At 39.2% G+C, this 27,004-nt stretch overlaps 1 protein-coding gene across 2 annotated transcripts in view; it reads right to left on the reverse strand.

The window, feature by feature from the left end:
• RSPO2 (R-spondin 2) overlaps nt 1–27,004 on the reverse strand; it is a 117,351-nt gene that overhangs the window by 55,802 nt on the left and 34,545 nt on the right. For both annotated transcript variants that reach the window (XM_061995946.1, XM_061995945.1), the window contains exon 2: nt 5,166–5,354. In XM_061995946.1, coding sequence (XP_061851930.1) covers nt 5,166–5,354 — 189 coding nt within the window. The remainder of the gene's footprint in view (nt 1–5,165; nt 5,355–27,004) is intronic.

Raw genomic sequence — 27,004 nt, forward strand, 5'->3', positions numbered from 1 at the left:
CAGAGGTGGCTTAGGTAGTTGCAGAGTTTGGGTTCTTTTTTTTTTTTTTTTAAGTAACATGAATAAAGGTTTTTAAGCTATAACTTTTGCAGGGGCTCAATGTGAGTGCTAGAGAATGATACCCTGTATGAATGATTGACTGTGACACATCCCAAAACTTACCACAGCTCTAGTATTACATAGAAAGCAGTGCTTGGGATGCAGCATAGAACCATGATGTCTACTTTTTTCCCAAGTTGCCATGTTTCAGTGTGGAATAGGATCATAGAATGGTAGGATTGGAAGGGACCTTTAGAGATCATCTAGTCCAACCCCTCTGCAAAAGCAAGTTCACCTAGATCAGGTCGCATAGGAACATGTCCAGGTGGGTCTTGAAGACCTCCAAGGAAGGAGACTCCACAACCCCTCTGGGCAGCCTGTTCCACTGCTCCATCACCCTCACAGTGAAAAGCATCCTAATTATAAAATACTTTAGTGAGGATATTTTAAAAAATAAATTCACTTAATAAAGACTTGCTGATACATTTCCAGTATGTTCTAAACCAGATTCATTATTAGTTGAAATCTTTTAAATAAATGCCAAAATCAGTGTTTTCAATTAGTGATTTACAAATATACAATTGCCCTATTAAATCTAAATTGACTACAGATTCAATAAATCTTACTTCAAAGCACTATGATGACTATTGTTGTCTGATGGATGGAACAAAACTCTTCTTTAAAAAAAAAAAAAACAAAGTCAAGTCAAAAATTTTTTTAAAAAATTCAAATACACTTGGACGAAAATAAAGTTGTGGTGGTTTTGCCTGGACCATGTTTTAGTGGCAGGGGACTACAGTGTGGCTTCTTTAAACAAAGACCTGCCAGAAGCTTCCTCTGTAGCTGACAGAACCAGTACCAGTTGGCTCTAAGATGGACCAGCCACTGACCCAGGCCTGGACAATTAGTGATTGAGGTAACACCTCTGTGAGTAACTTGTTGGAGAAAGAGAAGAAGTTACTGTGCAGTTGATAAACTTCAGCAGCAGCAGAACAGAGTGAGAATGTGAGAACAATAACTCTACAGACACCAAGGGCAGTAGAGGAGGAGGAGGTGCCCAGGCACTGCAAGAGAGATTGCCCCATGATCTGTGGTGCAGCCTGTGGTGAGGCAGGCCCTGCCTTTGAATCCCATAGAGATCCACAGCAGAGCAGAGATCCACTCACAGCCTGTGGAGGACTCCATGCCAGAGTGGGCAGATGCACAAGGCAAGCTGTGACCCCATAGCCCTCACTGGAGCAAGTTCCTGGCAGGACTTGGGAACCCATGGACAGAGGAGCCAATGCCACAGCAGGTTTGGTGTCAGGATTTGTGACCCCATGGCAGATCCACGCTGGAGCAGTCTGTTCCTGAAAGACTGTTTTCCCTATGGATGACTCACATTAGGGCAGTGTATGAAGAGTTGCCCCTGTAGGAAGGACCCATATTGGAGCAGTTAATGGAGAACTGTCTCCCGTGGGGAGGGACCCCACACTGTAGCAGTGGAAAGTGTGAGGAGGCTTCCCCCTGAGAAAAAGCAGCAGCAAAGTCCATGTGTAATGAATTGACTACAACCCCCATCACCCATACTGGTAGGAGGGGAGGAGGGAGAGTCCCAGGAAAAAGAGGGGAGGTGTTTTAAGATTCGGTTGTATTTCTCTCTTTCTCTACCCTGTTTTGATTGTTCATTAATAAATCAAACCCTTTTCTCCTCAGGTTGAGTCTGTTTTGGCCATGACACTAATTGCTGAATGATCTCCCTGTCTTTACCTCAACTTGCAAACCTCTCGTTATATTTTTCTCTCCCCTGTCCAGTTTAGGAGAAGGAGCGAAAGAACAACTTGTTAGGCAACTGGAACCCAACCAGGGCTAAAGCACCACAAAAGTGGAAGAAATAAGAAAAAAACCCCAAGTTTATAAAATAATAATAGGTAGATCTCAGTTTCTGGCCCTCCAACTTCAACACCTGAAATGCTATATTAAGCTTGTTTTTAAATGATAAAGCCATATTTGAAGGAAACAAGCAAAAAAGTAAGGAAAACTATTTATTTAAAGGAAATAGTGCTACCCCTCTAGCAACTGAATCCCTTGATAGACTATTAGGATTGCATTGACTACAATAATCTCAGATGCTCTGCTATGCTACATAAGAAATAGTCATCATATAGTAATGATGACTTGCTATTTTGTCATGAAGATTTTAAAGCATTACCTTTCTTAATACAGTGAATTAACTACAAGTATTTAATAAATGCTCAATTTGTTTAAAAGCTTCTTTTTATCTTGTTTTTACTGATAGTGCATGGAAGGGGTAATTAACAATTTTAGCAATGTTGGGCTCTCCTGTGAGAAAGATGGTGAACCTAAACAAATAGAGTTAGCAAACCAAAGCTGAAAGGAGCAGTAATTTCTAAACTGAGTACTTCCTCCCTTTAAAATTAGAGAGGTTACTATGATCAAGTTGAAAGTTTCAAGATAGGCTTGATCCATTAATCTGACCAATGTTAAACCAACCACCCAGGTGAGAGATTTCATCTTACTCCTTAATTCCATTTTGTTTTTTTCTCTTGAGATTACTTCTTGTCGGAGCAGCCCAGTTCAAAGTCATTAATTATTAAAATTTCTTGGAAAATGAACAAACTGTGGCTCTTCTCTTGGGCATTCTACTACAGAAGAGATGCAATACTTTCTAATTTTGGGTCCAAATGTACTGCATTCTCACACTGCAGTGTTCAAGATGAAAATTGGCTCCAGCAGGAAACTCTACATTGATTTCTAGAGACAAGTAGTCTCAAATTACTTGATTCACAGTTACTAGAAAAACAGTCTAGAATCACTTAACAAATTCAAGGCACACATATTCCTTACATGTAGAAAATTAGTCATGAAATTCAAAATTTCCATCATTTTAGAGCTGCTGCACTTGGCTGTGGTATTTATTGTATTACATTTGGCACTAACAATGTTTAGCTTTTAAAATCAAGTCAACATTTTCCACAAAAATATGTTCTATAGCTTTTTTAACAAAAATGGGCAAGTGTTCCGGTAATAAAATGTTAAACAGCTTTTGTGCCTATAAAGACATTAATAGGGCAGAAGTAATTTCAACTTATGTAATTCAAGCCCTGTAACTCTCAGAAGGATTTTAACCTAGCTAAAAATAATAAAAATTCTGGCTGAAATAATAGTATCTGAGCAGTGGAGTCTGTAACTAAGTGTACCTAAAGTATCTAACATCAAGTAGGAAGAAATCTCCTCACTTTTTCAAGAATGTTTATTTTAACTCAAATTTAAACCACAAAATGTGGATGTGTCCACAGTGCAATATGTGTGCCATGTAAGATCATTAAACCAAGAAAAAAATGAAGATGTGATTTCTAAATACATCAGTTGGCAGTTACACTAAAATAAAAATATACAACACAGAAATCGTTGGAGGGGAACCAGGACTGATCAGTAAACGCAACTGTATCGTTACTCTCACAGAGGGAGACTGTCAAAGGCATGAGAGTGAGTTAACTATCCAGCACTCAACACATGCCAAAATAGGTTGGACAAAACTACATTTACGCTTGTCAAAACTAATCCTGTAGTTCGGGGAAAAAGGCCACTTTCTGTAAGCAGTAAAAATAAAAAGAAAAAAAAACCCAACAAAAAAAGTTATAATTAATTCACCCATCCACAAATAACTTTTCTTTCTTAAAAGAAAGTAAAGAAAGTCTGCCAGTACTCACTATTTTTCCTATCTCACAAGCACGGTACAGGATAACACAAATAAATTCACCTATTTCCCAAAGCTGTAAGTATACTCAAAAACACTTTTACATGGGCAAGTTTTTACAGGCCTGTCTTGAAAAGTTTAAACTAGACAAGTGGCTAAATTCACAAATGTGTTATAAAAATTAAGGCCAAGATCCTAAACTACTTTACAGAAGAGATATATAAACCATATATCGGTCTCATTTAATTTTTCATCAAATCCTAGCCACCTGGTATAGATTAGGCAGCACTCGGCAATACTACACAGCAGTTGGGAACAGAACGTGAAGAATACTATATCCATGGAGCCTGCACAGGCAATGGGGAGAAAGAGCCAGGATGTCATTGCCTGGGCTGGGCCAAGACCAAGCACAGCCATGAGTACTCTTCATCCAGCCCAAACTGCCATGGAGTGACCTTACATGAGTCTCAAGATGTGTGATGTGAAAGCCAGCACCAACTTTCTGAAAACATGGAGTGTCCCAGAGACATGCCGCAGTACAGAGGAGGAGTGCCATACATTTAACAGATACTTGATAATCCCAGAATGCAAAGACAAAGCTATTTCTCACTTCAGGTTCTTAGGTTCGGTGACCTAGTTCTGGTTAGACTATGAAACACACACACACAGACAAATCCAGAAATATGAATTAGGCATAACAGTCATGATTAATAATCTGTATGGGTAATACTCCACATATGAACATATGGAAAAATCAATATGAATTTTCACAACTGCCAGACAGAAGTGAAATAATACATAGAGATACCAGAGAACTGGTTGATTTTAACAGTTATGCTTCTAGGCACAAAAATGCAAACAGAGAATCTCGTTGCACATTAGCAGGTTGTAAATTTCCAAATAAAATGCAGTACTAAAAGGGAAAGGTTATTTGTTTGTTTTTAAAAGTACATCTGTTTTATTAAAATAGCAACACTTAGATATTAAAGCATGTCTGGTGTGAGGTGTCTGGTCACCTGAAAATGGTGTAGAAATAAAAAGCATGTCAAGGAGCCCACCCATATATTGGTGCATATGTTGACTAGTACATGAGGCACTTAATGCTTAATCTTTTTTATTTTCATATGGAGAGTATTTGTTAAAACTAGGAATATCTGCTTAAGTCATCATTCTTTCTTAAATTTCCCTTCTAGCTAAAGCACTGATAACAACAATCACCACTAAAACTAGGTTAATGCACAAAGTATTTAATTTGAGGAACGTGACATATCTTGAAATAAGCTGGGATGTTCTTTAGCAAAGAAGTTTTATAATGATTTTGAGACATCTGTGAAAATGTCACCATGTTACACAACATATCTTAAAAACTGAACGTGAATGATCGCCTTCCTACAAAAGTGAACGTAAGAGTTCGAAAAAAACTCACTTGAACATCTGTTCATATCTGGCGTTCGGAGTCCATAGTACCCTGATGGGCAGGAATGCAAGCATTCACCATATTGTCTCATTCCTTCTCTTCGTAGGAAGAAGAACAACTTGTGTTGGCATCTGATGCACCCATTATCCTTTGAACAAGATAAACAGCCCTTGCAAATTGGATTTGGTCCATAGCTAGCTGCAAAATAAGAAAATAAATTATATTTTAAGATCATTTGGAAATTATTTTGGCTGGAAGTCCTCTTTGCTCCAAACTGTTATTTATCTGCCACATCACTACAAGTAGTTTGGAAAGGAAGGTTCTGGAATCGCACTCACTCTCATACATCTGACAGGAGAATAAAAATACATGCAGTCTGTGTATTTTTAATCATTTGTATAAAAATTTAATGAATTTACACATATCTAAAATAGATGCACAGGCAATCAGAGACCAAACCATAGAAAATTCTCCAGTATAACTTCAGTAAGACCCAGGTGCTGAATTCAAATTTGAAGCTGGGGACATAAGAACAAAACAGCAACAAAATATAAGGCAATCAGCACCCTGATGTATACACATGGAATGAGAACTCAATGGAAATCCAGCAACCACAGTAATACAATTTCTGACCTGGGAAAAGAGCAATATTAAAAGTAGAGCACTCTCTACAGAATAGACACAGAATTAGCAAGACGTACTGTCCCATAGCTCTCAAGGCCCTAGAACAGCTGCCTTCCTGCAGTTTCGTCTTGGTCTTTCTAATGAGAATGTCAAGACAATTCTCTGAAGAAAAAGAGTAAGGGTTTTAATGTCTAAGAGCTCTTTTCTACAAGTTTCTAGCCAAAACAGGTTGAAAACTGTAGACACATTACACCAAAGGAGGGCATTTAGTGCAGATTACCATTTTTTGGTTACCAGCAGTTGTGCTTTCAATACTATTCTCCAGTTTTGTCAGGTTGGATTTTTTTAATCATTTTTCTTTTAAATTCCTTGGCTGATAACTGCAACACAAACCTTTGCTGCATCACTCTTTGCCCTTATGAGCTTTTATTATCTTGCCTTTCTGGCAGAGTCACAGAACACTTCCCTGTCTCAAAGGACCACCAACTTCTTTTCAGGTGCTGAGTCAGCACAGAAGGTTAGCAGAGGGAGGATGGCTCAAGACATTCCTGAAACCAGCATAATGTTTTAAATAGTAAATTTGTTACAGGGCTTCACAGAAATTTGCCAGTTCAAACCTGGTTTACTGGAAACAAAGAACAGTGTCTTTGGGGTCACAAGAGGTTTTTCACAGAGTAAGAGTAAGCTGGCCAAAAGGACAAGGACTATGTTGAATTGTTGTATTTTTAAATATTTAAAAATATTCAGACCCTAACATAGTACTCCAGTAATTTTAACTTGTATAGATGGATAATTGAGGTTGTTCAATGGATGAACTCACCAACAGAGCCAGGAAAAGAAAAAAGGAAAACCCCACCACCCTTTGGAACCAGTAGCAGATAAGCTTTACTCTCACCTTCACACATCTGCACACCACATGCCTACTACCTCTCTGCTCCCGTCCCCCACACATGCCTCACCAAGACCAGCACAACAGCATTCAGCTCTGATCTTGTACAAAATAATTCTAGTAGGTGGCAGGCAGACCAAGAACTCATGCAATCTGGTACAAAATAGCTTAGCCAGTGGGACATATTCTGAGTGTTGGAGTCCTCTGACAACAGGCTTACCTCACTTTCATCATCCTCTTGAAGGGAAAAGCATCCTTACCTTCTATGGTACTCTGTTAACCCTTTTGTAGTGACAATTTCTACCCTGCTTTATGCTCCTAAACCAGCTGCAAACTCCTGTTGTCAACAAAACCCGAGATACCATTTTTCCTTGCAGCTGTTCTCCTTTCCAATCCACATCTTCAGAGATATACAAAAGCAAATAGATAACGAGCTAGGCCTGGATGCATCCCTTATCTCACCATCAGCAGAGATTGCCTATCTGTAACCACATCAAATATACTACCATGTACTCCAAAGCAATTGTTGCTTAACACATGGTAGGCAATCCTGTAGATTTCTGAATCCCCTTTTAGTCTCTTTACATCTCACTCTCAGTAAATGTGTACTGCCACACTGTTCAAGGTTCCTCAGAGAAGTCTGTACTATAACAAAAGAAATAAAAGGAACAAAGAAAAAGTAACAATGTGAGACGCCTGAATTTATTCACCACTCAGAGTGGTTTTTGGAGTCTGAATCATCTTGAATCAAGATCTCAGATACAGCATGTGATTATGACTTAGGGCCAAGGTCAGTTGCTGAACAGCATGGATACAGCTAAAGGCTACTTTTCTCAATAATGTGGCCTGGGGACCAGGGGTTAGGCTCTGGAGTAGATAAATTTGTATTGTCCATGTAGGTTGACCTCCATTAAAGTTCACGCTTCATGGTTATGCAATGTGTTTCAGTTTGACTCTGCTGTCTAACTTCCCTTTATCTTACTGCCCACATTTTAATCTATTCAAGTATGTCTTTGTTTCTATTTCTGGTAAGATGTTTTTGTTGATAATCCTTTGAAAGGAGTTCAATAATAAAGTAATATTGTAAGTTGCATATGTTTATCCCAAAATTTTACCTTCTGCGAAGATTTATCAAAACATCTAGACTCTCCTTCCATATCTCCTGAGTAGCTTAACAAATTATCTGTAATTTCTGTGCCTATATTTTGTTCTCCCTTTTAAAGGAATGTTGTGAGATTCAATTCATCAAAACTTGTAAACTGCTCTGAAATCCTCAGATATGAGGTATTATAGATATGACATATGGAATGTTACTTAAACGAACAATTATTAAACTTATACATTAAAACTAGATAACAGAATTCAACATGGTCATCCAGTTAATAGTCACACAGCAATTACTTTCTCTGTTGCTCTCCTAGTTACAAAGTTATAATAGAAACCTAAAAATGCATCAGCCATTTTTCTTTTCTTTTTGTACTACATTAAGGAAAAACAAAACAAAAAAATCCCCAAAGAATTATACAATAGTAAGAGATAATATGACTAGTATGCTGTAATTGAGAGTCAACAAAAGAATCAGAAAACTTGCCACTGTGCTGCTTAGGCATTAAACTGAACACTTTCTGGTTATTTTGCATACAGTAAGTTATTGTGAAGAGTGTGTTGCTGCATCGGTATTCTTCCACATTGTTGTTGCTTTAACTCTTTTCAGAGCTTCATGGGAAGCATGCTGATTTCTGACTTTGGCAGTTCAATTTGTCCTAAAGCAGGGAAAATCATTATACACTCTACTACTACACGATTTCTTCACTGAACTTACACTTTAACAAACCAAATGCCATAGCATTGGTTTTTGCATCACATAGCCATGCTATCTTGAAGAGAACAACTTAACTTTTTCTCTCTTTTCCCCTGTGTACATAGACTATAATTAAATCCTAAAAAAATCCCTCCTGTCCCAAAGTCTTCCCTTTCCATCTTGATTTCTTAACATAGCAAGTACAATTTAATTTTTTCTCATACAGGTTTTTCAATTCTGATATAAATGCTCTTTGAAGGAGGAGAGAATGCCTCTGTGTTCAGCAGAAACATCTATACATTTTCTTTTTAATTTCTTCATAGTCTCATCCTCCTTCTATATTAGACTACAAAAAAAAACCAACAAGCTTACAAAACATGGTCAATCACGTTCCAAGTTAACAGCTGCATCGTACACAATGTAAAACATCCTGCTACTCATCTCTATTTAGACCCTGCCTGGAACACCCTCCTCAGCTCTGTGTGCCAGGCAGGCAGATTTCCTCTAGCCAAATCCCTCATGGAAACTTGCTCCTTCCACAAGGCCCACAAATGTTAACCAGTGTCAGAGCACTGCTGTCGTCAGGTCGTAAAACTGAAAATGCACACATGCTCCAAGTTAGCACCATCCTCTGGGTCTCAAAGTGAGATTGCCCTGGCTGTCTGTTAAGATTGTAAGCAGGAGTAATGTAATGTACAGCCACGTAAGTATGTACAGGCGTGTGAACACCACACAAACACACACCTTTACACGTGTAACATGTTTGCTATTCCTTCTGCTTGCTGCTCCTACAACTATAGAGCATCTCTGTATCTAAGGAAAAAGCATTTACAGACTTCATTCCTTATGTTTCTTTTTAATTTTAAATCTGAGATTAAATTTGCCAAGTTTGTAAAGGTTACTTGAGAACACAGACTAGTACCCAAACACTGAATGAAACACTTCTGAACTCTAAGGGTGTTCAAAGTTTCATGGTTTGGATTCATATCAAGTAAAATCAAATGGCAGCTAATTACTTTAACTCTTGTCTAGATCAAATGTATTTAAGCCATATTGCTGAAGTGGTTTTAACAGAATTGTTATGACTATTTGAAATCACAAGAGAATCAATGGAACAAAATGAGTCTAGCCTGTTCCCCACAAGAATACAAGTTGTTCTGTAAGCAAAAGAACTAAGAGCATTTGATTTTCTGTGATCTTACTGTCTTCCAGCCCATACCACGACAACTGCTACTAATTTATGTCTTACTTGTACACCCATTTGTTAGGTGTCGCAAACCACTTTTGAACCTGGTACTTCAGCTTACTTCAAGAACCTGGTATTTTTACACTTCTGTAAAAAACAGGCTGAAATGAACACAATTCCAAAAGCAATTGGAGAAAGACAAGTGTCTGGAAGAGAAAGAAGCCGTGCAAGTCATTTCCTAAATATAATTTCTTTAGAGGGCCAGGCTAACATGCTCATTATGTTTCTAATATCACTGACTGCCTGGTCACTGTCTCACTATTTGGCAGGCTTTGGTCTTGTGAACATTCTGTAAGTCAGAAACTAAGCTTATTGGTACCAGAGCCAGTTTAACAGCACTCTTACCTTGACTGGGACTGCAGCCACATAAGTGCTGATACTTGGATTTTAGTTCAGATTTAGCAGGAAAATTGCCAAGACATTTATCGCTCTGAACATGAGGTGTACGGACGGGACTCAGAAAGGATGCAACTAAAAGATTACTACAAGTTGCAAAAGACCACTTACTGAAGAAAAGCAGATTTCATAATCCTTAATTCAACTAATGCTATAAACATATCCTACATGTATTTCAACAAAACTAACTAAAATACACTCATGCGTGGCATATGTCTTCAACGTACCAAAGAACAAAGCAAAGAATACAAGCTTACAGATACACCAAGATTACATAGTATACCAGCATACTAACACTGAAAGGTTTCAAGGCCATTATAGTTAAAAAAAACATACGACAGGCTATGAATAGAATCTGGCCAAGAAAAACACCTATTTTTCATCAGGGCTGTGAGAAAGCAAAAATAAGTTTTAGACAGAATACTTCAACTTTAAGACTCTAGTCATTGTCTTTAAGAGAATTAAGATATTCAAGGTCAAAGGGGATTTTTATGAACAATTAGCTCAATGTCCTGTACAAAGAAGCCACAGAACTTGTGCTTTACTAAAACATATCATTTAAGAAACCATTCAATCTTGATTTTAAAATTGTCAGTGGTAAGGAAACCACCACAACCTTTGTTAAGATATCATAGGGGCTAATCACTCTCACTGTTGAAAATCTGCAGTGGAATTTTAACTTCAAATAGCAACCATTGGACCTTTTTATATCTTTGCCTGCCAAATTGTTAACAGTTTTTCAAGGTTTTTTTCCCCCAATGCAGACACTCTGATCAGGTCAAGTCTTAGCCTTCTCATGGGTAAGATAAACAGAACATGATTCCAGAATGTCTCACCGCAAGGCAAAGTATCCAGTTCTTTGATCAGTCCCTCTTACCATTTTATCAACAGGCTTATGGACACCAAAAAAGGAGCTCGGCAATGGAAAAGTTATTGTACCAGTGCCAAACACAGAAGTGATATAACTTGTCTACTTTTCCTAGATATTCCTCTCCATGTGTTATGTAAGGGTTTTTTCAAAGACACAAAGACACCATTTCCTAAGTAGCATGCTGCTCTGGGTAGGAAGCAGACATTTTTTGGAGTTAGGCAGGAGATCACACAGTGTTATCTTTCTCAAGACATTGGGCCTTAACCACTCGGGATCATTTTTTCTGAAGTTGTCCACAACTCAGAAAACCCACATGTTCCGCACTTTTCCTCTGAAGATGGACTAACTGTAGGGTGAGATTTCACTGCAATGATTTTGGTATAAATCTCACCAAATTTATGCTTGTAAGTAAACAATTTTGCCTTCTTCTTATGAAGCTTTTTCGTCACTTCCTTTGGAGGTCCTAATTATATTTTTAATATCATGTTTTTAATATCATATTTTTAAATCACTCATTTGTCAGCTCATTTCATTCTCTCATTATGGATAGAACAATCTTCTAATTATTCTAGTCTAGGCCTCAGAAAACTTGTCTTTATTCCATCTATATTCAAAAGACAGTGGACTTTTGCTCCACTACTAAATCAAAATGTTTTACTTTTGCTACATGGCTATCCATCTGAATATTTCTAGAATTTCCTGTACTGTTTTCAGATAGATCAGTTAGATTTTATTCTCCTTCAGCATCCTAGCAAGTCTAAAGAAATCACCCGGATGTTGAGATATTTTGCAATATTTAGCATTATCTGGATTACATTAGGCATTATCTGCATTACATACTAACTAGTAAAGTCAGAAGCTTACTTACTAAAATTACATGTGTACCTTGGTTTCAGGATACCTTGGTTGCTTAGATATATTAAGAACACTACTGACTTGCTTTCCAGCTATGTTGAACTACCAGTCACAGAGGTATCTCAGCCACTTTTCTTCATTCAATCATTTGGAAATTTTAAAGACATCTCTCATCATTTTCTTTCTGGATATCTGCTAGCAACTGGAAACATTCAGCTCCCCCTTGTCCTCTTCTGCCTGATGTCCACAGTCTACTGCTCCTTATTTACCTTCAAGTCTACTGAATACTGCTTCCTCCTTTTACTTCTGATGTGAATCCTCCTCCACAATTTCTTTCTGTTCAGTTTCTTGGGGCACATTTTCTCTCCCTGAAAATGGAGCAGCATGCTTCCTCAATCTGGTTGCTCAGACCTCTTCTGTTTCCCCAGTGTTCCCCAGTGACAGTACTCATCCTTCCATTCCAGAACTCTAGCACTGTCAACAATTTACATTCTATGCACAGGAAGTCCTTTCTGGCTACCAGATGGAAAAAAAAATATGCAACATCTGTTGTAGGTCACAAACACCACTCCATCACCTCCCATCCTAAAAATCAAATACAGAAATAGACACAGAGAGGAAAGTGTCCTATTCACTGTTCAAATGTCCTAGGAAATACTAGCTTTTATTGGTACTTGCTTTTCACAGATTGACCAGTTTTATCCTAGGTCTTCCTGCTGTCACTGACAGGTGGTAATCAACACTCACACTTGAAACACTGGTGATAAAAAGTTCAAGTATCATAGCCACAAAGTGCATGCAGGGACAAAAAAGGTAAAGTAAAATATACTTTAGAAAAAGCCTGTTTCCCTTGTTTTCATGCATACAGGCCAGCTACATAGCCTGTTCAGAAAAAAAAACCACAACAAAAAACAGACCAAGAATCAAGTCTTACCAGGTTTATTAATATCGCTCACAAGTCATTTATCTTGAAGCCTAGCCCCATCAAATACTTACAATTGCTGTTCTAAGTCTTACAAGATTCACATTCATATGTATATTGCCAACCCCACCTCTGACATGTAATTTATAGGCCCATCCACTCCAGCTATAGTAAGAAATTGCATTATACCAGCAAATGGACCAGTCATTTCCTTTAATCCATCCAAGCTGATTTCTAGAATGGTTACTTCAGTTTTTTCATGCTGAGAAGAGTCCCTCCAGGATGACCTATGTTTCTGATGCTTACGAGTTGCTGGAATGATGCTTTTTTAGAAACCTTGTAGTCTATCAGTACGTGGCCAATACATGCCCTCTCTCTCTATACATCACTCTCCTGTTTGCACAGCTGTGGGCAGTTTTGTCTACTCCAAATTTTAAAATTCTTTATCTGTCATCTTCAGTCTCTGTAAAAATACTCATGACATAAGCTTTAAATAAACTTCCATCAGGTTTCATATGACTTAGGATACTATATAAGCCCCTCATAATTTGATTAAATGCCAGTAGCTTCACGTATAGTAACCTCAAGGAACTCTAACCATAAAATACATGAAGATTTTTAACATGCAATGCCTTTGAATCATAACTTGTCTTCAAATTTCTCTTATTTCGATTTTACATTAATTACACTTTCATTTTTTTACAGGTCTATAGAGTAAGACATAGAAGTCCCCAAAATCCAGTTTTTAAGTATTTCCTACTTAAAAAGAAGGAAATAATCACATCAGAGAAATTTGAGTTGTTCTTTCAACATCAGCAATTTAGACATGGAGGCAAGAACTCCACAAGTCATTACCTTTGGCAACAACACATATTAATCACATACAGGAAAACCATATAAATCAACTCGCACGACAAAGACCAGATCTCCAGTCTGCTCTAGTCCTAGGATCTACCTCAATGCCCAGCTCTTGCTCATTTGCACTTGAAGCAGCAGTAGGGCCCTTTTGCCTTAGTGGCACAGTGGGCTAGTTTCAACAAAGGGGTATCTAGAGCTCTCTCCCACCAGGTCACTTCTCTATCACTCACCAGCCACAGATCTGCAGACAGTGAAGCACAAAACACTGAGTAGTGAGTACCTGATCTGCTCAGAGCAGGGAGTTTTGCACCTGCACAGACCATCTATGGTAGGAATCTGAAAGTTTTAGATCAATCCCCGTGTCATCCCAAACAGGCCTTTGAAAATCACATTCCTCAGCTAAGGCTCTATCTCTTTTTCACTTATATCTCCCATATCTCACCTATGAATGAGACACAGGTCTAGGCTTTGTATGGAAGAAGAGAGAAGCACGGAGGACAGTGCATGACAACCTCCATATTCCCCAGCTTATTTCAAGTGGAAAGCTTATTTGAAAATTGAAAATAAGGCACACTGGGAAACATAAGTAGACATTGAAACATAGGCTACTAATTTCACTTCAAATACAGAAGAAATAGTCATGCTCCTTCCAGAGACTTCCTATACCTCGGACCAACTCTATATATGCTGTTAATGTGGAAGCTGTGAAGAGAAACCACAAGAAAAAAAAAACCTCTTTACTTTCCTCATAACACCATGCTGGTGGGAAGGCATGGTCAGTGGAGTCCACAAGCGGTTAAAACAAGGTGGTTAAAAGTTACTTGGACACCAGTCTTAGACCTTTTTTTACAGGTTTCCATGCTATAGTCATCCAGAAATGCACAGGCTTTCACAGCCTATTTCTTCATCACAAAATTGCGCAGAAATGCACAGGAATGCTTTTTCCCCTCTGTATATATTCTGTGTACTGCTATCCAATAGTACATCCAAGAGTGAATTTAATCTAGCATATTGCTGCTGCAAATCAACATCTGGGACACAAATCCTATTGGAACAAAGTCCCAGGCATTTAAAAAAGTTCACTTTTTTCCGAGTCTTTTAATATCTAGAATATTTCAACTAGCTGCTGTAAGAGTCATCTCCAGTATGCAGGTGAATAAACAGAGATTTAATTTGTTCCCCTTTGATGGCGTGTTTACTTTGTTCTCTATTGTAGGTTATAACTTTTCCAAGCACTGAAAACTGCAGGGATCCAACAGATAAGCATTCCAACAAAAACACAGTTCCAAACCCAGATCCACCCAAACCGCTAAAGACAAAACATTATTGGAAGCACTAAAGCTTGAAGAGGTGAAGATCCAGAACACTCTGCTTAAGACACAAAGTACAACGACATACAAGACAACTTCACGTATGCTGTATGATCATTCACTATGTCTTTTCATTCTTTTACTAAATAATTAATAAAAAGGCAGAAGAGATTGAGGAACAGTAAAACAAAAAGGTAATTAGAGAAGGAGCTCAAGTCTCTCTTTTAACTTCCTGGAAGATTAAATTCAACATACTTGAAAAGTGACAGATATCAAATCCCGACTATCAAGCTAGATAATCCATACAGTAATTACATACAACATAGCAAACAGGATACAACCCAGCTAAAGTCTACATTGTTATTTTCATTGTTATATTAGGCACCACTAAACTAATGACTTCATGTTTAGGTATTGTTTACTAACACATTTATTGTACAACAGGAACCTGTATGTACAGGACATGCCAAACAAATATTTGTCTGAGATTGTAAATCTGTACCAGAAAAGAACATGCCTTATTTCTCCAGTTTATGAATATAAATATCAAACATCTGAAATGCTGAACAGCATGTAAATGGAGATTTTTGCACTTTTTTTTGAAGAAAAACAATATTCTTAAACTGAAAGGTACAGAAAGTAGTACCGTCTAAGAAGAAAGAAATCTAAGGTTTAGATAGTTAGGAATAGTCTAGAAGACATAAGGATCTGAGTAGAAAACTTTAAAGCACATGTAAGTTTATAACCAAAGTGTTGTAAGTTTTTTAGCAGAGATGATGTACAGGTCCTTAAACTGAGCAAAAGCTAGTTCTGAGCTTGGGAGGTCTCTTCCAGACAGACCTATCCTGTGGTTCTATAACCTGCACCTCAAGTGTCAGATTTCACTTATTGCTTGCAAGAGGAGGCAGCTTGAGCTACATGATGTGCAAAGTACTTCTGACAGAGGAGGAACACATAACAAAGCACATGAGGATATGGTAAGTTTTCTCGATGTCCAGATCGGTTCTTTTTTATGGGAGGCAAGAAATATCAATGAATGAAATGGAAACAAAGCATATTGCAAATGTCCTGTAACTACAAATAAGGGAATCTAAAGGATATCTTCACAGCTGTAAGTATCCTTTCCCACACAAAGTGAGCCATCTTAAGAGAAAGAAAAGCTCATGAGAGGAAAAGTCCTATAGGTAGCAATACAGCTCAGCTCCAATGAGAAATTCAAGGAAGCAGATGACAACATCCACTATTGGCCAAAAATTCCCATCAGTTCCCCCAGAGAACTTTTTTATCCTGTTTTGAAAAAAGCAGAGATGGTGGCAACAGGTGGCAACTCCCTTCCTCCTGCAAGAAGAGAAACTCCCTTCAAGCATGAGCCACTCTACTACACTCTGGCACTGGAAGAGAGGTTTCAATACCGCACTCCTAAAATGATAATTTGGATATGGACACCCACTTTGTAGTAACCAAGAGCGAGGAGAAAAGGCTATATGTTCAATCACTGAAAACTTCACCCACATGCCTCCTTGTTCCATGAGGTGAGACTCTGATAAGTGGTGATGGGGTAGTATTCTGCAACAGACAATTACCTTTTGGTGTCTTACAAACACAGGAGTCCAGCAACTCCATAGCCAATAAAGCTCATTCATAAGAATAAAATGTTACTACTGGTGGACTTTCTGCCCTCCCAAAAGACCAGGATAAATTCTTCCTTAGCCATCAGCTATTGGAAAAGAAACATAACATCCCAGGAAACACTGGTGCTGGAGAAATACAATATGTCTGATATAAGCCTTTAAAGAAATCTGTCTAGAGTTTCTTTTAATAAGCTAAGGGTCTTTCTGTATTTATAAAGAGAGCCATCTTACTGTGCTTATTAGGAGCAATTCAAAATTAGATTAACTTTTAAGACAAAAAGCAGGTAACTGCTGATCAAAAATTAGCAGTTGACAATGTATAGTGAGTTTCGGACTGGCTATATTTTCACTGTACAAGCAGTACATGGCATAAGCCAGAAACACGATTACTAGAAAGAGCAAGGGTCAAATTTGCCAAGCTTAAATTACTTGTTGGCATGATTGACTGGAAACAAAAAAATTAGATGTTTTGAAGAGTTAAAACTGGTAATTAAGAATATTCTCCTGGATGAATAACAAGCCATTGTACCACAAATATCAAAACAAACAAACAAAACAGACGAGGAAAAAAAAGACTACTCTGAATTTAAAAAAAAAAAAAAAAGAAGTGGCATCACAGAATCATTACAGTTGGAAAAGACATTTAAGACCATAAATTCAACCACTAACCACACATTGTCAGGCCCATCACTAGACTAAACCATATCCCTCAGCACCTCATCTATGTATCTTTTGACTATCTCTAGGGATGGTGACTCCACCATCTCCCTGGGCAGCTCATTCCAATGCTTAATAGTCCTCTCAGTGAAAAAGTTCTTCCTAATGTCAAGTCTAAACCTCCCGTGGCACAACTTGAGCCCATTTCCTCGTGTTCTATCATTCATTACTATAGGAAAGAGACTGACCCCCACCTCACTACAATCCCCCTTCAGGTAGTTGTAGAAAGTGATCATATCTCCTCTCAGCCTCCTTCTCTAAGGTAAATCACCCCAGCTCCCTCAGATGCTTCTCATGAGACTTTTTCTCTAGACCCTTCACCAGCTTTGTTGCCTGTCTCTGGACACACTCCAGCACCTCCAGGTCCTTCTTGTAGTAAGAGTCCCAAAACTTGACACAGTACACAAGATGCAGTCTCACAAGTGCCAAGTACTGAGGGACAATCACTTCCTTGGTCCTGCTGGTCAGACTATTTCTGATACAAGCCAGGATGCCACTGGCCTTCTTGGCCACCTGGGCACACTGCTGGCATCAAAGTAAAGCTTCAAAGGATGGAAAAACAATTCCTAAATAGCAAATCATGTTAAAAACTAGGTATAATTGACAAATAAAGGGATCTAAAAAAAAAAAAAAAACAAAAAAAAACCAAAAAAAATGCCACCCCACCCCTTTAAGCCATCAGATCCCAAAACTCAACAGTGAATAGAGACCAGAATAACAAGCCATATTTCTAACACTTAAAAAAACAGACAGAAAAAAAATCATGAGAGCCTAATGGTTACATCTCATGTTTGGAATAAAGCAGGATGTATCCACCCAATGTGATAACACAGCTGTCATGAAAAGTTTGCCATCCATACGAAAGGAAGCTATGCAAGACCATTTGCCAAAGTTAAAAAGAAAAATTAAACACTGTCAGTCAACTGTTAAATGCATTAAGTTAATGTTTCCCTCTCTCTTTTTTTTTTGTCAGAAAAATGCTTGAAGACTGAGGAGGATAGCCTGTGTGCCAAGCAGAGAACTACAGACTGAGTCACCTTCTGTGATTCTATGATGATTTCAGGGCAAAAAAAGGAATGTTTAAGAAAATGTCACATCATTGAGAAGATTGAATATACATAGATGAGCAAGAGATACATACATACATAGAATAAGTACAAGTTTGAATCAAAATTGTTTCTATGAGCTTGGAAGAAAAGGTGTGGTGACTTACACTTTAATTTCTTCAAGTCACCTGACTTCTGTCATTTTGATTTTTAAAACCCATCTCTAAATGTACACTTCCATATTATGAGAGAATCAACACTTACCCTCTCTACTCTGCCCTGGTGAGGCCTCATCTGGGGTCCTGTGTCCATTTCTGGGCTCCTCAGCTCAAGAGGGACAGGGAACTTCTGGAGAGAGTCCAGCACAGGGCCACCAAGATGATCAGGGGACTAGAGCATCTTTCATACAAGGAAAGGCTGCGGGAACTGGGGCTGTTTAGTCTGGAGAAGACTGAGGAGGGATCTTATTAATATTTATAAATATCTAAAGGGTGAGTGTGGGGAGGTTGGGGTGTCACTTTTTCTATTGTAGCTAGCAACAGGACAAGGGGTAATGGGATGACGCTGGAACACAAAAAGTTCCACTTAAATATAAGAAAAAACTATTTCACTGTTCAGGTGAGGGAGCCCTGGCACAGGCTGCCCAGAGGGGTTGTGGAGTCTCCTTCCTTGGAGGTCGTCAAGACTTGCCTGGACATGTTCCTACGCGATCTGGTCTAGGTGAATCTGCTTCTGTAGGGGGATTTGGGCTAGATGATCTCTAAAGGTCCCTTTCAAACATACCATTCTATGATTCTATTAAATCCTTGCTGGCACAATCTCCAGATGACCAAAGTTAGTGGAGTAACAAGTCACCAGAAGGAATTACTCCTGGTACAGCTCAAGTTTCAACTAGCTCAAGTGAAAACCACATAAGCCACTGAAGAAACAGCTTCTGAATAATGCAGGCCAGTATTTTCAAACACAGCACTTCAAACCTGGCAGCTAAAGCAATACTTTGATATTCAAACAGGCTTTTATTTTCAACACCGCTGTACATTAACAGACTCCATTCATTTCATATAAGTCCATAGAAGCCAAGATCATTGCAGTTATGAGTCTCCTGGTACCATTTTCTGAATGGATATGTACTGGCTAATAGTTTCCCAGAAAGGAAGGACTTTGTAGTATAGCCGTAGTGCAACTATGGTCTTCAACTGAGTCTGCTAATTCATATCATGATCACAAGTCACATTACAAGGTTTTTGACTAAAAGTAATTAACTGGAAAAGAGAAAACATATCTTCCCACTGAAAGCAGACGACACGAGTATTTTGTAAAAACAAGCAAAAGCTTGTTAAGAACTGGACTATTAGGAAAGCCCCCAGAGAGCCCAAAATGCTCAACTGCATAAAAAAAAAATCCTAGCAACACTGTCACTTAACAAGAGCCGCCATAAGGCACATTCTGGGACCTCTAAAGAGGAAAATATTTTCAAATCCCCAGTCACATAACTATCTGTAAAAAGAAGCGGTGGTGTGAGCAGGTCTGGGCTCTATAATGAGAAATTAAAATGACAGAACAAATTTACTTCACTGCATATACCAATGCAAGCTCAAACGTTGGTAAGTAGAGCACACGCAAATGATCCCCTAATATACCTGCTTTCTTACCCACTTATTTCACAGGAAAAAGTAAAATATTTCAACACATCACTTACTTGTATCTCAGATTTGCTTGAGTTTCCAATTTCATAAGATTTTAAGAGGTATTTCTGACAAAAAGCTGCATCTGAGAATCATAAGGACCATGGCATCCTGGGGTGTATTAGCATGGGTGAGGTTAGCAGGTCAAGAGAGGTTCTCCTCCCCCTCTACTCTGCCCTCGTGAGACTGCATCTGGAATACTGTGTCCAGTTCTGGGCCCCTCAGTTCAAGAAGGACAGGGAGTTGCTGGAGAGAGTTCAGCACAGGGCCACCAAGATGATCAGGAAGTGGAGCATCTCCCTTATGGTGAAAGGCTGAGGGAGCTGGGGCTCTTTAGCCTGGAGAAGAGTAGAAGTAGATTGAGAAGTGACCTCATTACTGTTAACAAATCCATAAAGGGCCAGTGTCAAGAGGATGGAGCCAGGCTGTGCTCAATGATGTCCAATGACAAGACAAGGAGCAATGGGTATAAGCTGGAACATAAGATGTTCCAAGAAATACAAGGAAGAATTTCTTCACTGGAGGGTGACAGGGCACTGAAACAGGCTGTCCAGATGGATTATGGAGTCTCCTCCTCTGGACATTCAAAAACCACCTGGACGAATTCCTGTGTGGCCTAATCTAGGTGGTCCTGCTCTAGCAGCGGGATTGGACTAGATCTTTGAAAGCCCCTTCCAACCCTTGAGATTCTGTGATTCTGTGGTAAGCACATTGTCATCTCTACCACCAGAGGTAAATTTTTAGGAACTTATGACATTTTTGACTCTGGGAAATTAAAAAAAACAAATCAAAACAAAACATCAAATATTAAACACACTGATATTTAAATTTATATTTAAACACTTAAGTAAACTGAAACCTCAAGTTACTCACATTATCCCTATAATGTTGAGGTTTTTGGTTTTATTACTTTCTGACATTGTGAAGCATCCAGAAACTGGGCTATCCTAATCTGAAGTACATTTCTTAAAAAACAGAATAAATGATGCAATTACAATGTTCCTCAAAGTACAGATCCTCTCCAAAACATGGGTGTAAAACCAACATTATAGTGTTCCTCAAGGCCTTCCAGAACAAGTTTAAGTTATGAGATACACACATGTAAATGTGTGCATGCACACATATACACACACACTCCAAAACCAGCTCTAGAAAATTAAATCATGTTATGGAAGGTTCTTGTATCTCCCTCAAACATTTTGTATTCATTATGCTTTCTATTAAACCACTTAAACAATATCACTTTCACAATTAAAAGGAGATGTAAATAAAGGCAGAATTTAGGTTTGCAGTGCAATCTTATTTCATTATTCTTTAAATATACAATCTGGAATCTAAAGCGGTTTTTGTTACAATGCTGGCTTTGTAAAGGTGACAAGACAAACAAGCACCTTTCATCTCTGTGCATCAAAAATGACAGAGAACTCATGCAAGACAGTCCCAGAGAACAAATTCTATCTCAAAAAGATTTTTTTTTAATATTTTCAAGATTATATATATTATAATAAAAATATATATAATATTCAAAATATAATTCAAGGACTTAAGGAATTCAAAACATAACACAAGGACAAGTGCAGAGCCCTGCACCTGGGGAGGAACAACTCCATGCACCATTACAGGATGGGAATTGACCTGCTGGAGAGCAGTTCTGCAGAGAGAGACCTGGGAGTCCTGGTTGATAATAAACTGAACATGAGCGAGTTGTGCCCTCATGGCCAAGAAGGCCAATGGCATCCTGGGATGCATCAAGAAGAGTGTGGCCAGCAGGTCAAGGGAGGTTCTGCTCCCCCTCTACTCTGCCCTGGTGAGGCGTCATCTGAAGCCCTGTGTCCAGTTCTGGGCTCCCCAGCTAAAAAAGAGACAGAGAACTTCTGAAGAAAGTCCAGCTGGATGCTACAAAGGTGATCAAGGGACTGGAGCATCTTTCTTATAAGGAAAGACTGTGGGGCTGTTTAGTCTGGAGGAGACTGTGGCGGGGGGGGTCTCATTAATATTTACAAATATCTAAAAGGTGGATGTCAGGAGGTTGGGACATCACTTTTTTCTATTGTATTGTGCCTACACCAACTGCCAGTGCCTCTGCGTCGAGCAGTAAACCCCTGGCTACCACAACAACGGCCACGCAGGTGATCACAGGCAGCCAGTAATGGTAAGTTTGTCATTATAGTCAAATCTGTGTAGTAGACCTCACTCCAGCTACTCTTCTTTCCACCTGAGCAGGAGCGCTGGCCTGTGTGACTCTGACCTTCAACCTGGGACACATCAAAATACCAAGTGATGTCACCTGCGTAGCTGTTTTCCTTTAAAAAACTTGCATCTGCCTGAACATGCTCAGCTGTGTCCAGAGAAGGGCAATAAAGCTGGTGAAGGCTATGGAGAACAAGTCTGGTGAAGAGTCGAGATTGTTTAGTCTGGAGGAGGCTGAAGAGAGATATGATCACTTTCTACAGCTACCTGAAAGGAGGTTGTAGCAAGGTGGGAGTCAGTCTCTTCTCCTAAGTAATAAATGACAGGACAAGAAAATTGTGCCAGAGGAGGTTGAGATTGGATATTAAAGAAAAAAATTCTTCACTGAAAGTTTTTTTAAACACTGGAACAGGCTGCCCAGGGAGGTGGTGAAGTCACTATCCCTGGAGATACTTAAAAGATGTGTAGATGAAGTGCTGAGAGACATGGTTTAGTGGTGGGCTTGGCAGTGTTAGGTTAGTGGTTGGACTCAAAGGTCTATTCCATCCAAAATTATTCTATGAAAATGAAACAGATAAGTATCTGATCAAGATAAAAGATAAAGTAGATGATTTAGAATCACCATGGAAAATGCAGGAGAGATAATCATACGGGATTATCAGACTAACATTTTTCACTGGAGCCAGAAGAGAAGACTGGCTTGGGGAAACAGCTTCTTCTCTGCAAGATTTCTGTAGGGATTGTTTGATGATGCAGTACAGCCGGATTAGTCTGGGTTTCTGGCAAAAAGATATAAAACATCCTGCAAAGAAGAAATGAAAGAGACAGGGAAGAGGGATACATATAATAGTACCTTCCTATGCCCATTCCCTCCTCCTACACTCCTCATACATCACCATTCCATGTGGAGCTATTAAACTCAGCCTATAGCTCTTTACAATTACTATAACCATCTGATTTTTATAACTTCCCACTCCAGGCTTTCATTAACCCCAGACTGACTTGATGCCAAGTCTTCCTTCCTGGAGCACCAAGGCTATGTGTGGAGTCCAGCTGGTGAGTCAGGGAGATGTCATAAATTGGAAGAGCGTGCTGGAGCTACTTAAAGCTGTGGTGAACCAGAGGAAAAAGAACAATTGCACAAAAGGTTTACAAAATGGTTAGAAGGTGTTAAAATATCCATCAGGAGAATAATTTGTGAAAACAACATCAAGAATACAACAAAACCTAACAATAATGACATATATCCAAACCAAAATCACCCAGCCAGACCTTTGCAGAGTGCAGAGTGACCTATAAAAGCAGATCCCAAACAGCCACCATACTCCTATCATCATACATTTCCTGACTTCTAGGAGTGCAGCACAGTCAGAAAGCAGCAGATTCCCCAGTCTTGTTGATATGCTTCAGTTTTCAAAGCTGTCAGACTTTAATTGCTTTTCAGCAACGACCTCACACGGCATGCTTTGGCTGGGAACATATTTTTATAGACAGTTATAGCTCTGTCTCTCCAAATGGAAACACTGACAGGTTTCTAACTCCAGAAATATTAGCAGGAACCATAACAACCTGGTTTAAAATGTAACCTGTGACCTAGAGAGTCATTTTTAACACTCTGTGTTTTAACATTTTGTGTGCCTTTTTAGAATTGGTTAAATGTAAAAATTAGAAATTGAAAAAGAATCCCAGGTGCCAAAAACACACAGATATCCCTCACTCTCCACTATAGTGCTTGCTGAACATCTGCCTCTGTCTCCAAAAATGGAGAGAAAAACATAATTGCATCTGCATGAAAACATTGTGATATGTTTAATTCTGCTTTATTGCAAGGACCATAAACCACATTCATTTTAACTTAGCTTTTAAAACTACTACTTAATTCATGTCTGGAAAAACAGAACACATTCATAGACTCATTTATGTTGGAAAGGCCTTTAAAGATCACCTAATCCAACACCTATCCTCCTCACAATGACCAGTGACATCTTCAGCTAGAACAGATTGCTCAAAGCCCTGTCCAACCTGTCCCTGAAAATGTTTCCAGGGATGGGGCATCAACCATCATTCTTAGCAACCTGTTCCAGTGTTTCATCACCTTATTAGAAAGAATTTCTTCCTTCTATCTAGTCTAAATCCGCTCTCTTTTAGCTTAAAAACATTTCCTCTTATCCTGTTGCAACAAGCTCTATTAAAATCTCTGGCTTCACCTTTCTTATAAGCCTCCGTTAAGGACTGAATGGTTGCAACAGGTCTTCCTTGAACCTTCTCCAGGCTGAACAACTCCAACTCTCTCAGCCTTTCCTCACAGGAGAGGTGTTCTCACCCTCTGATCATTTTTGTGGCCCTCCTCTGGATCTACTCCAACAGGTCCATGTCTTTCCTGTGCTGAGGACCCCAGTGCTGGATGCAGCACTGCAGGTGGGGCCTCACCAGAACAGAGCAGAGGGGCAGAACTCCCTTGCTTGACCTGCTGGCCACACTGCTTTTGATACAACCCAGAATACAGTTGGCTTTCTGGGCTGCGGGGGAACATTACTGGCTCATGTCCAGCTTTACAGCTACCAGCACCCCCAAGTTTTTCTCCACAGGGCTGCTCTCAATTCCTTCATCCCTCAGCCAATATTTGATACCACGGGTTAACCTGCCCCAGGTGCTGACATTGCACTTGGTCTTGTTGAAGCTTATAAGGTTCACAGGGGCCCACTTCAAGGTGCCCAGGTCCATCTGGATGGCATTTCTTTCCTATAATGTGTCAACTGCAGTACTCAGCTTGTTTGCTAACTTGCTGAGGGTGCACTCAATCCCACTGTCTATGTCATTGATAAAGACATTAAACAGTATTGATCCCAAAATGGACCCAAGGGACACCAATTGTCACTGATGTCCACCTGGACATTAAGCCATTGACCATACATCCCCTTCACAGCACTACAGCAACCAATTTATCTTCACACAGCTATAACAGGGGATAACCGGTTTCTGACAAAGTTGACTCAAAAACAAACTCATATGCAAAATGATCTAGCTCCATGAACTCTGCCTCATCAAAAATCAAATAATATCACTGCAAATGCTTTATTCTTTGACCAACTACCAGTCTGCCAATTCTGTGACAATTGCTAAAAAGGGAGTGGATTAAAGTAGAAGGGAATTTTATGTCATGCTACACTTCCATTAGTTGTGTGGTCACTGTCAAAATACAGGTTTTTAAAGTATTCTTTTCCCTAACTATGTAACTCTTTATCTGAATCTACCTAATAATTCAAAATCCTGTGGTACAGAAACAGTCTTCCTGGAGTAGAGTGTACAGTTCCCCAGCTCAAGAACGACAGAGAATTTCTGAAGAGAGTCCAGCACAGGACCACCAGGATAATCAGGGGACTGAAGATTTCTCCTTATGAGGAAAGGCTGCAGGAACTGGGGCTGTTTAGTCTAGAGAAGAGGAGACTGAGGGGGGGATCTCATTAATACTTATAAGTATATAAATGGTGGGTATCAGGAGGTTGGGACATCCCTTTTTTCTACTGCATCTAGCAACAGGACAAGGTGTAATGGGATGAAGCTGGAACACAAAAAGTACAATCTAAACATAAGAAAAAACTACTTCACTGTTCAGGAGAGAGAGCTGTAGCACAGGCTGCCCAGGGAGGGTATGGAGTCTCCTTCCTTGGAGGTCTTCGAGACTCACCTGGATGTGTTCCTGTGTGACCTAATCTAGGTGGACCTGTTTCTGTAGGGAGGTTGGACTAGATGATCTCTAAAGGTCTCTTCCAACCCCTACCATTCTATGATTCTATGACTTACAGAGATTATAGAAAATACAATCCAACTTCACAGAAGATCTTGATTCACACTCAGCGTTCATTCCAGTTCAGGATAAAATGGGAATAAATGTTTCAAAGTCAAGTTCTAGTTCTACCCACTTGACAAATGTATTTTATTGCACCAGGAGCAGGAATTTCCACTTGGGAATCAGCACCCCCAAGCTTCCCAGGTACTCACACCCTTTCAGGGTATTTAGTGAGCTAAAGGGAAGTCTCCACTGCCCTGCACTGAGATACACCAGCCTGCTCTTCCCACAGTGCCTTGGAAGCTATTGCAGCAGCTAACGCCCTGACAGCACTGAAACATTGTGATAAAGTGTGAGTCCCAGAGCTCAAGAGCTGCAGCAAACACCACTCCCAGATTCAGCCTCCACACCATCTTTCCTGGCTACAAAATACTGCCTCAGGGAAACCCACCAGAATAAGAGGGATTTATATGCCAGTGGTGTCTGCAGTGATTCCATGATGGTCTAGACTTGGCTGCATGTAATGACCTGCTGACTGACAATGCTTATGAGTACCCACATTTATTTTACGACTAACTTTTCCTGCTATTGTATTCAGCAGTAACAGAGTTTCCCTAACTAGAAGCAGACAGGCTACAATAAAGTGCTTGCAAATACACACACAATGCAGTATTTTTAGCCATATCCATTAAAATTTTACTTTGTTCTACACCTCTCTTTCTCAGCAAAAGATGTAAGATGCAGAATTGAAGAACTCTGATGTTCAATTAGAAGAAACAACATTTCTAGGTAAACTGTCTTAGAGACGAAACAGTACATAGGGAAACAAATCAAGAAGCTACATTACTACTTAACTTACTGGTTAAAGACTGGAGAACGTGCATTTATCAATACACAGAAATTCAATGGGGAAAATAAATACTATCTCCCTGAAAATGCTGTCTGAACTCTGTTTCCTTAAGGAAACAGAGTCTTGCCAGCCTTAATTATAGTTTCCTTCAACTGTAACATTCATAG

The sequence above is a fragment of the Colius striatus genome, chromosome 4, assembly GCF_028858725.1.
Source record: "Colius striatus isolate bColStr4 chromosome 4, bColStr4.1.hap1, whole genome shotgun sequence".
NCBI lineage: Eukaryota > Metazoa > Chordata > Aves > Coliiformes > Coliidae > Colius > Colius striatus.